The sequence below is a fragment of the Jaculus jaculus genome, chromosome 9, assembly GCF_020740685.1.
Source record: "Jaculus jaculus isolate mJacJac1 chromosome 9, mJacJac1.mat.Y.cur, whole genome shotgun sequence".
NCBI classification, from domain to species: domain Eukaryota; kingdom Metazoa; phylum Chordata; class Mammalia; order Rodentia; family Dipodidae; genus Jaculus; species Jaculus jaculus.
The window spans coordinates 116989568-117004573 of NC_059110.1; the positions used below are offsets into that span (position 1 = coordinate 116989568).

Genomic DNA, 15006 nt, shown 5'->3' on the forward strand with positions numbered 1-15006 from the left:
TTCAGAGGTCTTTGCTGAATCTGCAGCCTGTTCCTATTGTCCCAATGGGGCCTCTTGGCACATGTATAGGCCAGGTCAGTGCAGATGTGTGCATTGCCTAAAAAAAAAGAATCCAGAACTCTCAAGAGCTTTATTGGAGCCCTCCTGAGTCACTCTTAACCGTGTAACAGGAACCCCTGGATCTTGCTGCTGTTTTTCTCTTTGGGACCTGGGGAAAAGGCCGGAGGCTTACCCTCCCTGGGAGCAGGTCCTTCTTTAAAGGGAGCTAAAACGAGGGTACGAGGGTATGAGAGAGATAAAATTCAGTGTGAACAGGGCCTACTGGGAGGGGCCAGGGCTGCCTCCTGAAGTGTGGTCATGGAGTGTTGCCTTTGAGGGAGGGAAAGTAACAGAAGGCAGAGAGCTCAGGAAGAGCGGATGGGTGGCACTTCCTGGGCACTGAATGTATGCACCACCCAGGGCACAAGAGCCAGGACCAGGCATGGCCAGAGGGTGTACTTGAGGAAGTTGAAGATGTAGAAGAGGCTGATCTGAGGGGGGTGGCCCACCCAGTCCAGGGAGCCCAGCAGTCCCATGGCGAGCACAAAGCAGACTATCTTCTGACCATTTCCCAGATGTGCCCGTCGGAACTGGGCATAGCAAGGAGAGTGCAGAGCAATGCCCAGACCTAGGGCTGCTCCTGAGTCACGGCTCAGCGAGGCAAAGGGCCGGCTATCCATGTGCACCCACTCTGGCCGCTCACACCACTTGGAGGCCAGGTTGATGGACCTATGGAAAAGGAAAGACCTTGCCAGGACAGACTGAAACCCAGAGGGCAGCTGGCTCTTACCCTCTTGCCCTTGGGGGTCCAGTCTCATGGACTGTGGCCCCAGGATCATCTCTATTTAGGAACAAATAATGTACGCTCTTTAGCCACAACCAACCAGAGATCCACCAGCTCCATGCATGTAGCACAGGACAGGCCTCAGCTGCCCAGGTGCCAAAGCAGGGCTTACCAGGAAAGATCCAAGCCCAGCGTAAACAGAGTCCAGTAGATGAGGCTGGCACCCAGCATTAGGACCAAGGCAGTCAACCCATAGAAGCTGAGCTCCCGCTCCATGGGCACCCGAGGGGTCATCAGCCAACCCAAGACTGCACCTAGGGGAGTGAGACAATAGCAGCTTCAAGAGGTTTGGGGAAATGACCTACCACCCTGTCAGTGCAGCTTGGCAAGAAAATAAACCAAAACAAAAGGAGGGCTTGAGGGTGAGTTCTACTGAAACTGGGAAAGCTGGGAAGTTCCGAGACTGGTTCTCCCACTGCCAAAGGCACCCTTTTGGCCCACCATGTTGCCCCAGTTGCTCACCAGTTACTAGGCCGCCCAACACCTGGTGAGGGAAATGTGCTAAGAGGAAGACCCGGGATAAGCCGACTGCCAATAGGAAGGTGCAGTAAGCCAGGCTAGGAATCACCCTTACCCAGCGGCTAGAAAAAAGAGAGAAATGGCTCAAGGGATGTTCAGCACAGCTTTGCTTCCTTAAACCTGAAGTACTTCAGAGTTTCAGCCAACACCCCAAGGCTACCAGACTGTCATGCTGTGGGTTCCAGAACACCATCGCTCCTGCTTCTATTGGTAGGCAGTGCCAAGGGCTTACCTGCGGGTCCGAGTGGCCACCTGGGCAGAGAGGGCCGTCATAATGGGCCACAGGGCTGCTCCTGTGATCATGCAGTGACCAGAAGGGCTCCCTGCCAGGGAATCCATAAGTTCATGGTGAGAGAGAATGGAAGTATAACTCACACATACCTCTGGTGACCCCTCCACACAGACACAGCTGCCTTCCCCTGGCTGAAAAGACAGCTTTCCCCAGCCCTGGGCAATCATTCCTTTTGGCCTTGGGCCTTTTCTACTCATTCTCAAGGCCACTGCTTTTAGGCTTCTGCCTTGCCCTGTCTCTGTATGAGGCAAGCAGGTGGCACATGGTCTGGGTGCTGTCCTGCAACTCAACCTGGGCTTCTGGGTTCCTTTGTTTTCAGGACCAGTAACCCGAGAGGTTGGGCCTCTGTTTGGGCCACCCTAGCTGACAAGTGCTCTGAAATGTTCTGACCCTAACCAAATGGGGAACGAGAAGAGGTTGGGGCTTTTCCCACCTGGACCGGTTTCACAAGAAGAAGGGAACTGGTGAACCTTAACTGGAGCCTGGCTGTAGTACCCAGACTCATGCACCCACCAGAAGGGCCTGTCTCCAAACAGAAACCTGGAAGAGAGCAGATGCAAGACCTTATGACACACACACACTACTGGAGGGGATGGAGAAAGCAGAAGGACAGTGGAAGGACTCCTGGGGGGACTCTAGAGGTCCTGAGCGGTAGATTCAGAAAGGGAATCTGATTCTGGCCATTACTTTGCCATTATTTTCTACTTTGGAACATGAAAAAAGCACACTATTTTTTTTTTAAGTGACATGGAGCTAGGGAGGTGGCTCAGTGGTTAAAGGCATTTGCTTGCAAAGTCTGACAACCAGGATTCGATTCCCCAGTACCCATGTAAAACCAGATACACAAAGTGGCAAGAGGCCCTGGTTTTAATCCCAGCACTCAAGGAGGCAGAGAGAGGAGGATCATCGTGAGTTCAAGGCCAGCCTGGGACTACAGAGTGAGACCCTACCTCAAAAAAAAAAAAAAAAAAAAAGGGGGATTCAAGCTGGGCGTTGTGGCGCACGCCTTTAATCCCAGCACTAGGGAGGCAGAGGTAGGAGGATCACCGTGAGTTCGAGGCCACCCTGAGGCTACATAGTTAATTCCAGGTCAGCCTGGGCCAGAGTGAGACCCTACCTCGAAAAACCAAAAAATAAATAAATAAAATAAAAGGGAAATGAGGACTTTGTCACTTGGAAGGATATTGAGCATTAGGAACTCCACTAAGGGAGTGTCTGACCTCTGGCAAGGAGGCTCAGAGACTCCAAGGCAGTAGAGAGCACAGAGCAGAGTTATTAGGCAAGAAGGAAATGACTAGACAATTGCTTTTAGGTTTACAGTAAGGATGAGACTCTTGTATAGAACAGTAAAAGGGAAGGGCACTCACTCTTAGTTTGTTTTTCAGCAAGCCACTCCAGCCCAAGTCAGTGTCTCTGATACATTTCCCTTTCTTCTCCCAGGTTGGGGTCCCTGACAACAGAGGCTGAGGTGGAGGGAGCTAAAGCTATACCTCTAAGGACTCCCTTCCAAATCCAAAAGGCAGGGGAAAAAAATAAAAAACAACACAAAACAGGGCCTCCACCCACTACTTATGTAGGGTTCCTGGCCTCTTAAATTTCAGTGTGAAAATGACTGAAGGGGGAGGAAGAGAAAGTATACTTTGCAAGGCGGAGCTTTTAAAATTTCACTGGGAGCATAAATTATCCAATAACTGGAGAACATATATATATATGTATACATATATACATATACATATATACACACACACACAATTTTTTTTAAAGGTAGGCTCTCACTGTAGCCCACACTGACCTGGAATTCTCTCTGTAGTCTCAGGCTGGCCTTGACTCATATAGCTCCTCCTACTTCTTTCTGCCTCCCTTGTGTTGGGATTAAAGGCGAGGGCCACCACACTAGGCACTGGGGATGGGGGTCCTTTTGAAAACGCAGACTCTGAGCCCAGAGTTCTGGCCTGGAGCCTGAGTCTGCATTACCAGCAAGCTTTTAAGCACTTGCCTTTGCTTTTTTTGAGCATGGATCAAGAACCACACCTTAATTTTCAAGGCAGATAGTGTTATGCTTAGCCCCAAGCTTGCATCTTAACAATTATGGCAAGCAAAGGAGTAATGAATGAAGACCTGAGCTGAGAAGTGGTGGCGCACACCTTTACTGTAAGAGGATCCTCATGAGTTTGAGGCCACCCTGAGACCACAGAATGAATTTCCGGTCAGTGTGGGCTACAAGGAGACCCTACCTCAAAAAAAAAAAAAAAAAAAAGATGAGTTGAGAAGTATGGCTTTCTGCCACTTAAATCACCATCCTTGTTAAAATGCCGTTGAGTCTCCTACGAGGAAATCTGGACTTTCTAAATCAATAGGTCTGAGGTGGAGATGGGTGTATTGACAGGTGAGACAGACGCCCCTTAGGCGATTTCTCTGATCCGGTCAGTCTGAGGATGTTTAGTCTAAGGTCTGAATGCAAAGATGCTCTAAGGGGAAAATCAGGAGCTTCAGGATAGGGGTGGGATCGACACTGGACCCCTACTGCGGGAGATCAGGGCCCTCGGGGGTGGGGGAGCAGGATGCCCAAAGGCTTCGCTGTCTCACCACTTGAAGACGAGGTTGAGCCACTCAGTGATGAAGCTGATCCAGAGCACCGAGATGCCCACACGGCGAGAGATATAGTAGGCCGCGGGGAAGTAGAACACAAAGAGGCTCTTGGGATCGCCAAGAAAGGTGACCCAGAGCCACACGTTCTCTAGCCAGGGCAGCTGGTTCTGCAACGCTGCGGCCATCGCGATGCCCGCGCCCAGTGTGGACTCCATGGCCGCCCAGGGACCGAGAGAGCCCGCCAAGCTTGGCTCTAGAGAAGAAGCCGAGGAGTCCCCGCTACCCGACGCCTTCCTAAACCCATCCTCCTTCAGACCCAGACCCCGCCCTTCCCGCCAGGGGTCGAAGAAAGGCTCCGCCCACCGCCCGCCCCCGAAGTCCGGGCAAGCGCGGGGTGGGCGGGTGGTGGGAATTGTTTCCTCCGGCGCTCCGCTCTGGCCTTCCTTTCTACTGGGCAGCGAAGGGGACAAACCTTTTCGAAGGCGTTTCCTTAGGGCCCCACGTGGCTGCTGTTGCCTGCACGTGGGCTGCCGGCGTAGCGGAGAAACCCGCTGCTGTTCCGGGTCAAGGGGGCCGATGAACCCGCGGGCCGGCAGGTTCGTCCCGTGTTCCTGGCCTGCTGCGACGCAGGGAAAGGTGTAATCACCAGGGCCAGGGTACTTTCTAGATGCGACTTCTCCAGCGTCGCTACTTAACCCCCAAATCTAGATCTTTTGGAGGGAAAGCTATGGCCATCCCCTGCAGGGAGTTCAAGGGGAAACCTGTATTTGCATACTCGCCTGATTTGTTACGCTTACCACCCCTGCTCAATCCTTTATTGATCTACAGGCTGAAAGACAGGCCTCGTAATTTTGAGAGGTCTTCCCTAAAAAAAAAAAAAAAAAAATCTCAGCCAGGCGTGGTGACGCACGCCTTTAATCCCAGCTCTGGGGAGGCAGGGGTAGGAGGTTTGCTGTGAGTTCAAGGCCACCCTGAGACTACATAGTGAATTCCAGGTCAGCCTGGGCAAGAGCGAAACCCTACCTTGAAAAACAAAAACAAAAAATTTCTCACATGTGAATATGCTATATGTGAGAATTTGCTAATTTTTGTTGTTTTTGGTTTTTTGTGGTAGGGTCTCTAGCTCAGGCTGACTGGAATTCACTATGTAGTCTCAGGGGGGCCTCGAACTCACACCGATCCTCCTATCTCTGCCTCTCGAGTGCTGGAATTAAAGGCGTGCGCTACTACGTCCGGCTTAGCCTTTGTATTTATTTTAGTTTACTTTTTCGAGGAGGGTCTAACACTAACCAGGCTGACCAAGAATACACTTTGTAGTCTCAGGGTAACCTTGAGTCACCTTGTACCTCTGCCTCCCGAGTGCTGTGATTAAAGGCGTGCACCACCACACCCAGTAATGAACTTTTTTTTTTTTTAAAAAAGCTGTTGGAAGAACAGGTTAGCCTGGGCTACAGCGACACCCTACCTCAAAAAAAAAAAGACTGGAGAAATGGCTTAGTGGTTAAGGCTTGCTGGCGAAGACAAAGGACCTAGGTTTGTGATTCCCCAGTACCCACATAAGCCAGGTGCACAAGGTGGTGCAGGTGTCTGGAGTTCCTTTGCAGTGGCTACAGGCCCTGGAGCTTTGTAGTGGCTAGATGCTCATTCTCTATCTCTTCTCTCTCAGATAAATAAATATTAAAAAATAATAATAAAAAAATAAATAAATTTGTATATATTGTTAGTTTGTAAGGAGAAAGAGAGGGAGAGAAAATGAATATATCAGAGCCTCTTGACATTGTAAATGAACTCCAGATACATGTTCCACTGTTTTGCATGTCTATACGTGGGTACTGGGGGAATTGAACCCAGTCCCTTAGGTTTTGCAATCAAGCACCTTTAATCCCTAAACCATATCCCTAGCCCCCAACCTCTCTCTTTTTTTTTTTTTTTTAATTTTTTATTTATTTATTTGAGAGCGACAGACACAGAGAGAAAGACAGATAGAGGGAGAGAGAGAGAATGGGCGCGCCAGGGCTTCCAGCCTCTGCAAACGAACTCCAGACGCGTGCGCCCCCTTGTGCATCTGGCTAACGTGGGACCTGGGGAACCAAGCCTCGAACGGGGGTCCTTTGGCTTCACAGGCAAGCGCTTAAACGCTAAGCCATCTCTCCAGCCCTTAACTTTTATTTTTTTAAATAGTTTATTCATTTATTTTTTGAGAGGGAGAGAGAGAGAGAGAGAATGGGCATGCCAAGATCTTCAGCCACTACAAACAAACCCAGACACATGCACCACCTTGTGCATCTGGCTTTATGTGGGTACTGGGGGAATTGAACCTGTGTCCTTTGCCTCTGCAGACAAGCACCTTAACTGCTAAGCTCCAGCTCTCTTTTTTTTAAGAAATTCAGCCAGGTGTGTTGGCTCATGCTTTTAATCCCAGCACTCTTCCTCGAAAACAAAACAAAACAGCTGGGCGTGGTGGTGCACGCCTTTAATCCCAGCACTTGGGAGGCAGAGGTAGGAGTATCACCGTGAGTTCGAGGCCACCCTTAGACTCCATAGTGAATTCCAGGTCAGCCTGGGCTAGAGTGAGACCCTACCTCTGAAAAAAAAAATAATCCAGATGCATATGCCACTTTGTGAATCTGGCTTACGTGGGTCCTGGATCCTTTGGCTTTGCAGGCAAGTGCCTTAACCACTAAGGCATATTTCCAGCCCTTGCGGTTTTTTGTTTGTTTATTTGTTTTTCCTGTGGTAGGATTTCACTCTAGCCCAGGCTTACCGGAATTCAGTATGTAGTCTCATGGCGGCCTAGAACTTTAAACAGTAATCCTCCTACCTCTGCCTCCCAGGTGCTGAGATTAAAGGCGTGTGCCACCACACCTGGCTTTTTAAAACTTTTTATTGCTAGCTTTCATAAGTATAGACAATATATCATGATCATAATACCCTCTCCAAGTTCCCCTTTCCCCTTCCTAAATTCCCCCTCCACTGAATCCTTTGTTTCCTCTTCCTCTCTCTCTCTCTTTTCTCTCTTTTTTGTTTGTGGTAGGGTCTCACTGTAGCCCAGGCTGATTGACCTGGAATTCACTATGTAGTCTTAGGACGGCCTTGAACTCACAGCAATCCACCTACCTCTGCCTCCTGAGTGCTGGGATTAAAGGCGTGCTCTACCACATCTGGCCTCAGAGGAGAGCTTTCTTGAGATAGACCTCTTTCTCAGCTAGAAGCTGCTCTTTTTGGTCAGTGAGACCCTGGGTTTCTTTGGTCTGTCACTGTTTGCCTCCCCCTGAGACTGACAAGGTTGTGGTTATAGACATGGGTGGCCATACCCAGCAATATTATTGCGTTTTGGTTTTTCATTGTAAGGTCTCATTCAGGCCCAGACTGACCTGGAATTCACTATGCAGTCAGGGTGACCTCCTACTCACAGCAATCCTACCTCTGCCTTCAGAGTGCTGGGACTAAGTGCTGGGATTAAAGGCGAGTACCACCATACCAGGTTCAAGTAATTCTTATTTTATTTAATAATGGCTGAAAGTGCCAGAGGAGCCATTTAGAGAAAAGGTGATAAGGCTGGAGAGATGGCTTAATGGTTAAGGCATTTGCCTGCAAAGCCAAAGGATCCTGGTTCAAATCACCAGGACCCATGTAAGCCAGATGCACAAGGGGGTGCTATGCATCTAGAGTTTGTTTGCAGTGGCTGGAGGCCCTGACATGCCCATTCTCTCCCTATCTCTTTCTTTTTCTGTCCCATGCCCCGCCCCCCCTCCCCAGATAGGGACTCACTGTGGTGCAGGCCCCACCCCCCCCCAGATAGGGTCTCACTGTGGTGCAGGCTGACCTGGAATTTACTATGTAGTCTCAGGGTGGCCTCGAACTCACACCCATCCCCCCTACCTCTGCTTCCCAAGTGCTGGGATTAAAGGTGTGCACCACAACACCCTACTCCATTGTTCTTTAAAAAAATTATTTATTTATTTATTTGAGAGAAAATGGGAGTACCAGGGCCTCCAGCTACAGCAAACTCCAGACGCATGCACCACCTTGTGCATCTGGTTTATGTGGGTTTTGGGTACTTGAACTGTGGTCCTTTAGCTTTGCAGGCAAATGCCTTAGCTGCTAAGCCATCTCTCCAGACCTTGTTCTACTTTTATTAATAGTTGTTAACCTCTTATAGGGTCTAATTTATAAATTAAGCTTTTTCATAGTTATGTATGTATAGAAAAAAGCATAGTCTGTATAATGGGATTAATACTATTCAGAGTTTCAGGCATGCATTAGTGGAAAAGGGGAGAATACTGTAATTAGAATGTCTTGTATAAAGTCAGGTCAAGCTGTGGCCATAGCTGTGGTGCCAAGACCCTGGGTTCAATCTCCCTCATAAACATGGAGTTACAAACTGGGCATAATAGTATACACCTTTAATCCCAGCACTCCTGAGGCTGAAGTAGGAGGATCACTGTGAGTTCATTTGAGGCCAACCTGAGACTACAAAGTGAGTTCAAAGTCAGCCTGGGATGGAGTGAGACACAACCTTGAAAAAAAAACAATGTGAAGTTAAGTATGACTTGTTATTGGGAACAAAACAAGAGTTAGAGGCATGAAACTGTTCTGGAAAAAAATGGTTTAAGTATATGGGAGCAGAATTTTGATTACTTTTACAGTGATTGCATCAATACTTCTAACACCAGGAAGCCTTTTCCTGCTACAAGGCTAGGGAACCCTTTTGAACTTTGTTCAGGCTCAGTAGTGCCAAAGCTGGCTCTTTGCCTCTCTCTGGACTAAAGAAAGGTCAACCTGTTTCCCCTACAGGAGGTTCCCATATTTCTTTGTTTGTTTCTTTTCAAGTTAGGGTCTTGCTGTAGCTCAGGCTGACCTGGAATTCACTATGTAGTCTCAGGATGGCCTTGAACTCATGGTGATCCTCTTACCTCTGCCCCCCAAGTGCTGGGATGAAAAATGTGCCCCACCATGCCCAATAGCAGGTGTTATTTAATATAGGATGATAGTAAATAGCACTTTCATTTGGAATTAGGCTGACCAGAGTCATGCCAGTTGTGTGATCCTTGACAAATTTAATCTAAGACTTAAGTTTCTTCACCTGTTAAATGAGGTCATTAATTCTTAGTTCCCTACCTTAAATTGTTGGATGATCAATGAGTTATATCTTGATCCCAAGGACAACACATGATCAGGTGTGCTACTTTTCTCTAGGTCACATTAATGTAAATGACACTTGTACACTTCAGATTCTAGTCTTTTTTTTTTTTTTTTCCCGAGGTAGGGTCTTGATTTAGTCAGGTTGACCTAGAATTCACTAAGTAGTCTCAGGTGGCCTTGAACTCTGGCGATCCTCCTCTGCCTCCCAAGTGCTGGGGACTAAAGGCGTAAGTCACCACACCTGGCTAGTTTATCGCATTCTAATTCTATAGCCAGTGTTCTTTACACAAGCAATTTGCAATTAACTATAATCATCTTAAGTTCCTTATAGTACTTTGATTTCTCGTATCCAAACGTTGACAATATATGCTATTTTAGAGTCCATGCATTAAACTCTTTTGTGCAAGGTGTGCACAGAAGGGAAACTACAGTTCCCTTCTCTTTCCTTATCTCGTTCCTTATAGGTTTTTATCCTTATCTAGCCCAGGCCAACCTGGAATTCACTCTGTAGTCTCAGGGTGGTCTCGAACTGTCAGTGATCCTTCTATCTCTGCCTCGATTTTTTTGTTTTATAGCTTTATGTTTTTGGTGGGTTGTTTTTTGTTGTTGTTGTTTGTTTTTGGCTTTTCGAGGTAGGGTCTCCCTGTAGCTCAGGCTGACCTGGAACTCACTATGTAGTCTCAGGGTGGCCTCGAACTCCCAGCGATCCTCCTTCCTCTGCCTCCCAAGTGCTGGGATTAAAGGCGCCACCACGCCCAGCATATCCTTAATTTCTAAATGGGCCCCACATGCGTTTAACAAAGCGGAAGCAGCTGCGCTCACACTTTACTGTATTCAGACTCCCCTTTTTATTTCCTCTTGCCCCTTCCACCTTAGGCTCCCGCCCCACCCATCTCCGGGCCAAGGCCACGCCCCCGGCGCGTGACGTCAGCACGCCCCGTGCGTCGCAGCGCGGCGCTTACTGGGGGCCCGGCTTTCGCCCGCTGCTGCCGCCGCCGCCGCCGCCGCCGGCCGCGGCTGCTCTCCCAAGATGGCGGCTCCTCCGGGCGAGTACTTCAGCGTCGGGAGCCAGGTGTCGTGCCGGACGTGCCAGGAGCAGCGGCTACAGGGCGAGGTGGTAGCCTTCGACTACCAGTCCAAAATGCTGGCTTTAAGTATCCTTCCGTGCGTGAAGCCCGAGGTCAGGCCGGCGTGTAGGTGCGGTGGTGTGGGGGGGGGGCGGGGGACGGCGGCGGCGGCGGCTAGGGCCCTCTCCCGGCCTAGGGGCGACCGGCTACCGTGGCGCCCCGGGCGCATGCGCGCGGCCCTGAGCTCCCCTCCCCCCTCCCGCTGGCCCTTCGGTCCACTTCGGGGTCCCTGTTCCCCAACCCCTTACGGGAGCTGGGCCCCGACCGAGGGTTGGTGGGTGGAGGCGGGGCGGCGGGCGTCCAGACACGCGAGTGGCTTTTCGAGTGGAACGCTGCGAGAAGGGGACACAGTGATTAGAGCGGGGGTGGTGGTGGTGGTGGGAGGGGGGCTGGTAGATTGGATCCCGGATGGAGTGGGGAGTGGTGAAACCCTCTGGGGAGGGGGTGTGTAGGGTATGGAAACTGTTGGTAGGGAAAGGGTATGTGAGATTTATTTAGGAGGAGGTTGTCTGCTCGGTGGGATATTTGGCCCAAGAAAGGGAAGGTGGGATGGTGACCAAACGGGCCTTGCCTGTTTGGGGTGTGTGTGTGTGTGGGGGGGGAGCAACTGCTGGACTCGAGTTTGTGTCTGAACTGATGATTGTTTTGCTGGTGCCCATATATGCATGGTGTCATGTGCGCGCGTGTGTGTATTTGTGTATGCTCTGATTTTGAGGTTTCTCAATCATTTTGAATATTGCTCTTCGGTGGGAGGGGCTTTGGGATTGGAAGCCTGATTTTTCAGCTGGCAAGAGTATGAATGTGTGAGTTACAGGTGAAAGTTAAGTCCTCGTTTTCTCTTGCTCAGTTCAGCACGCGAAAGTCCTCAGTTTTCTATATCCGTGTCTTCATTTTTGAAAGTACCAGTGTAAAACTGCATGGCCACCTCTTGGCCTGCTCCTTTGGAGTGCAAATGATTTCTGAATTAGTCCAGCAAACTCCCATTGGAACCAAAGTACTTCTTGGTTGGAATAAATGTGTCATGGAGCCACAGGTGGATTTACTTGCATTATTTATTTATTTTGAGGCAAAGAAGTCCTTTATAATGTCTTTCAGAATGAAGTTTCCCGCAGAGTCTGTTGCCTTTCAGTAGCAAACATTTTAACTTATTTACACAGAATTTGTAGGTTTCTAGCCCAGGAAGATGCTTTTTTTGTTTGTTTTGTTTTTTATGGTAGGATCTCACTCTAGCTCAGCTGACTTGGAATTCACCATGTAGTCTCAGGGTGGTCTTGAACTCATGGCCATCTCCCACCTCTGCCTCCCAAGTACTGGGATTAAAGGTGTACGCCACCACACCCAGCGAAAGCCATCTTTTTTTATCTAACTATAGCAAGAACAGTTGCTTTTCCTTCTATTATTTTAATAATAAGTCATTCCTGGTCTAAAACCGCTCTAGTGATTTAGTTGGAAGAGTTTTAGGAAGAGGACTTAATGTACTTTTAATTGGTACACAGCAGAATCTTAGTAAATGGTGGGTGGATGGATGGATGGATGGACGGACGGACGGACGGACACGAGCTAGATAGGTCACCCTGGGTAGTTTTCTTCCCTGTGATGTTCTGTTTTGAGTTGTAAATTTGGTTGAAAAGCTTGATATCTTTTGGTTATGCGTTTGGCCAGGAGGAAAGTGACAGAGAGCTCCTGAACAGAGCTATGAATCTTAGACCGCCTTCTGCTTGTGGTGTGTATGCCTTTTACACAGCCTTGCGTGTATGGTCTTTTAGTTCCCTTTTGGGATGTGCCATTCATTGCTTGCCCTATTTTCCTTAACTTTATTTTTTCACCAGAATGTCCCTCTTCCAGTGGAAAGCCCAACCATGCAGACATCTTGCTCATAAACTTACAATATGTTTCAGAAGTGGAAATAATTAATGACCGAACAGAAACCCCTCCTCCCCTAGCTTCACTCAATATTAGTAAGGTAAGGACTCGAGGGTCTGCAGGACTGGCTGTCCAAAATGTTGAGAAAGATGTGTCTCGTTGATTCTTGGTATATTGTTATGTTTTTATTGATTTAGATTGCTTGTTCTGGGTGTTTATATTTTTAAAGGTAGGCTTGCTCTCTAGGCCAGGCTGACCTGGAATTCACTGTGTAGTCCCAGGCTGGCTTCAAACTCAAACCAATACTCCTGTTTCATCCTCTCTAGTGCTGGGATCAAAGGAGTGTGCTGCCACCATGACCAGTTTTTTTTTTTTTTTTTTAAAAAAACAGGGTCTCATATAGCCGAGGCTGGCCTAGAACTTGCTGTATAGCTGATAATGAACTTGAATTCTGAATTCTCCAGCCTCCATCTCCCAAGTGCTGAGATACAGGTGCTGCTGCTTGGCTTTTTTATTTATTTGAGAGCGAGAGAAAAAGAGAGAGAATGGGTACGCTAGGGTCTCCAGCCCCTGCAAACAAACTCCATATGCATGCACCACCTTGTGCTTATGTGGGTCCTGAGGATTGAACCTGGGTCCTTTGGCCTTGTAGACAATATCGTAACTGCGAAACCATCTCTCCGGCAGTGCCACTAGGCTTGCTTGATACTTTTTTTTAAATGTAAGGTCTTGCTCTACTGCAGGCTCATCTGGAATTTACTATGTAGTCTCAGGGTGGCTGCAAACTCAGGAAGGGTTGATCCTCCAATTTGGGCCTCCCAAGTGCTAGGATTAAAGGCGAGCACCACCAAGTCTGTCACACAATGATTTTTTTTTCTCAAAGTAGGATCTAGCTGTAACCCAATCTACATATCTTTTTAAAAACCATTCTTGTGTGGGGCAAGGTGGCACATGCCTTTTAATCCTAGCACTTTAATCACCATGAGTTCTCGGCCATCCTGAGACTACATAGTGAATTCCAGGTCAGCTTGGGCCAGAGTGAGACCCTACCTTGAAAAAAACAAAAGAGAAACAAAACATATTTGTTTAACTTTTTTCTTTAATTTTAAGTGAATTTTAAGTATCTTTGATTGTGAGTTTGAAACTAGCTTGGTATACAAGAGGCAGTGTCTCCAAAAACAACAGAAAACCTAGAACCAAGTGGCACACGTGCTTAGGACACTGAGGTAGATGGATCGCATTGAGTTGACACCCAGCCTGGGACTACATAGTGACTTCTAGGTCAACCTGGGCTAGAGTGAGACCCTGCCTCAAAAAAGAAAAAAACCAAACAAAAAAGACAGAGAAAGAAAAATGTAATTTTTTAATTTTTAATTTTTTATTTTTTGAGGTAGGGTTTCACTCCAGTCCAGCTGACTAGGAATTCACTATGTAGTCTCAGGGTGGCCTCAAACTCAACAGTGATCCTGCTACCTCTGCCTCCCGGGTGCTGGGATTAAAGGTGTGTACCACCATACCTGTTGAAAAATGTAATTTGGTTTGTTTTTTCTGGGTAGGGTCTTACTGTGTAGCCCAGACTGACCTGATATTCACTATGTAGTCTTAGGATAGCTTTGAGCTTACAGTGATCTGAGAATAAAGGTGCATGCTACCAGGCAGAAAATGTCATTTTTAAAAGCTGGGTGTGGTGATTTTTTTTTTTTGTTTGTTTGTTTTTGTTTTTGTTTTTGTTTTTTCCAGGTAGGGTCTCACTCTAGCCCAGGCTGACCTGCATTTCACTATGGAGTCTCAGGGTGGCCTCGAACTCATGGCAATCCTCTTACCTCTGCCTCCTGAGTGCTGGGATTAAAGGCATATGCCCGGCTTGGTGATCCTTGTAATCCCAGCATTCAGCAAAAGCAAGAGGATTGCTCCAAGTTTTAAGCCAGCCAGGCTGCATAGCAAGACCCTGCCTCAAAACATAAAAGTGAGATCTGGTGGTGCACATCTTTAATCCTAGTACTTCAGAGGCTGAGGTAGGAAGATAGCTGTGAGTTTGAGGCCAGCCTGAGACTACAGAGTGAGTTCCAGTTCATTCTGGGCCAGAGTGAGACCCTACTTTGAAAAACAAAAACCAAAAGAAAGATAATCAAAGGAGGGCTGTAAAAATGGCTTAGCAATTAGGGCACTTGCCTGTGAAGCCGAAGGACCCAAGTTTCATTCTCCAGGTCCCATGTAAGACAGATGCACAAGGTGGCACGGACATTTGGAGTTCATTTGCAGTGGTTAGAGTTCCTGGTGCGCCTGTTCTCTCCCCACCTTTCTCTGTCTCTAGTAAATAAATAAAAATAAAAACTTAAAAGAGGATCACCGTGAGTTTGAGGCCACCCTGGGAATGCAGAGTGATTTCCAGGTCAGCCTGGACCCTATCTCGAAAAACAAAAACAAAAATCAGAGCCTGGGGTGGTGGTACATGCCTTTAATACCAGCACTCTGGGATTGAAGCAGAGGTAGGACTACCATGAGTTCCAGGCTTTCCTGAAACTACAGAGTGAATTCCAGGTCAGCCTGGGCTAGAGTGAGACTCTACCTCGAAAAGCATTTAAGAA

The 15006-nt window shown here is 48.0% G+C and overlaps 2 protein-coding genes across 4 annotated transcripts in view; one reads left to right on the top strand and one right to left on the bottom strand.

The window, feature by feature from the left end:
• Positions 1–116: 116 nt before the first annotated feature.
• On the bottom strand, positions 117–4691 carry G6pc3 (glucose-6-phosphatase catalytic subunit 3). Of its 2 annotated transcripts, XM_004655288.2 has the most exons (6): positions 4281–4636; positions 2128–2234; positions 1635–1725; positions 1346–1464; positions 996–1137; positions 117–768 (listed from the first exon to the last, which is right to left on the bottom strand). In XM_004655288.2, exons 1-6 carry the CDS (start codon positions 4496–4498, stop codon positions 405–407), a joined length of 1041 nt encoding a protein of 346 aa, XP_004655345.1. In that variant the 5' UTR covers positions 4499–4636; the 3' UTR covers positions 117–404. The 2 variants fall into 2 exon arrangements, with proteins under 2 accessions (XP_004655345.1, XP_045014673.1); XM_045158738.1 differs by lacking the exon at positions 1346–1464 and having other exon boundaries at positions 604–768; positions 4281–4691.
• A 5725-nt stretch (positions 4692–10416) lies between these two features.
• Positions 10417–15006, top strand: part of Lsm12 (LSM12 homolog) — a 29026-nt gene continuing 24436 nt past the window's right edge. For both annotated transcript variants that reach the window (XM_004655287.2, XM_045158680.1), the window contains exons 1-2: positions 10417–10582; positions 12385–12518. In XM_004655287.2, the coding sequence (XP_004655344.1) occupies positions 10459–10582; positions 12385–12518 (258 nt within the window). In that variant the 5' untranslated portion in view covers positions 10417–10458. The remainder of the gene's footprint in view (positions 10583–12384; positions 12519–15006) is intronic.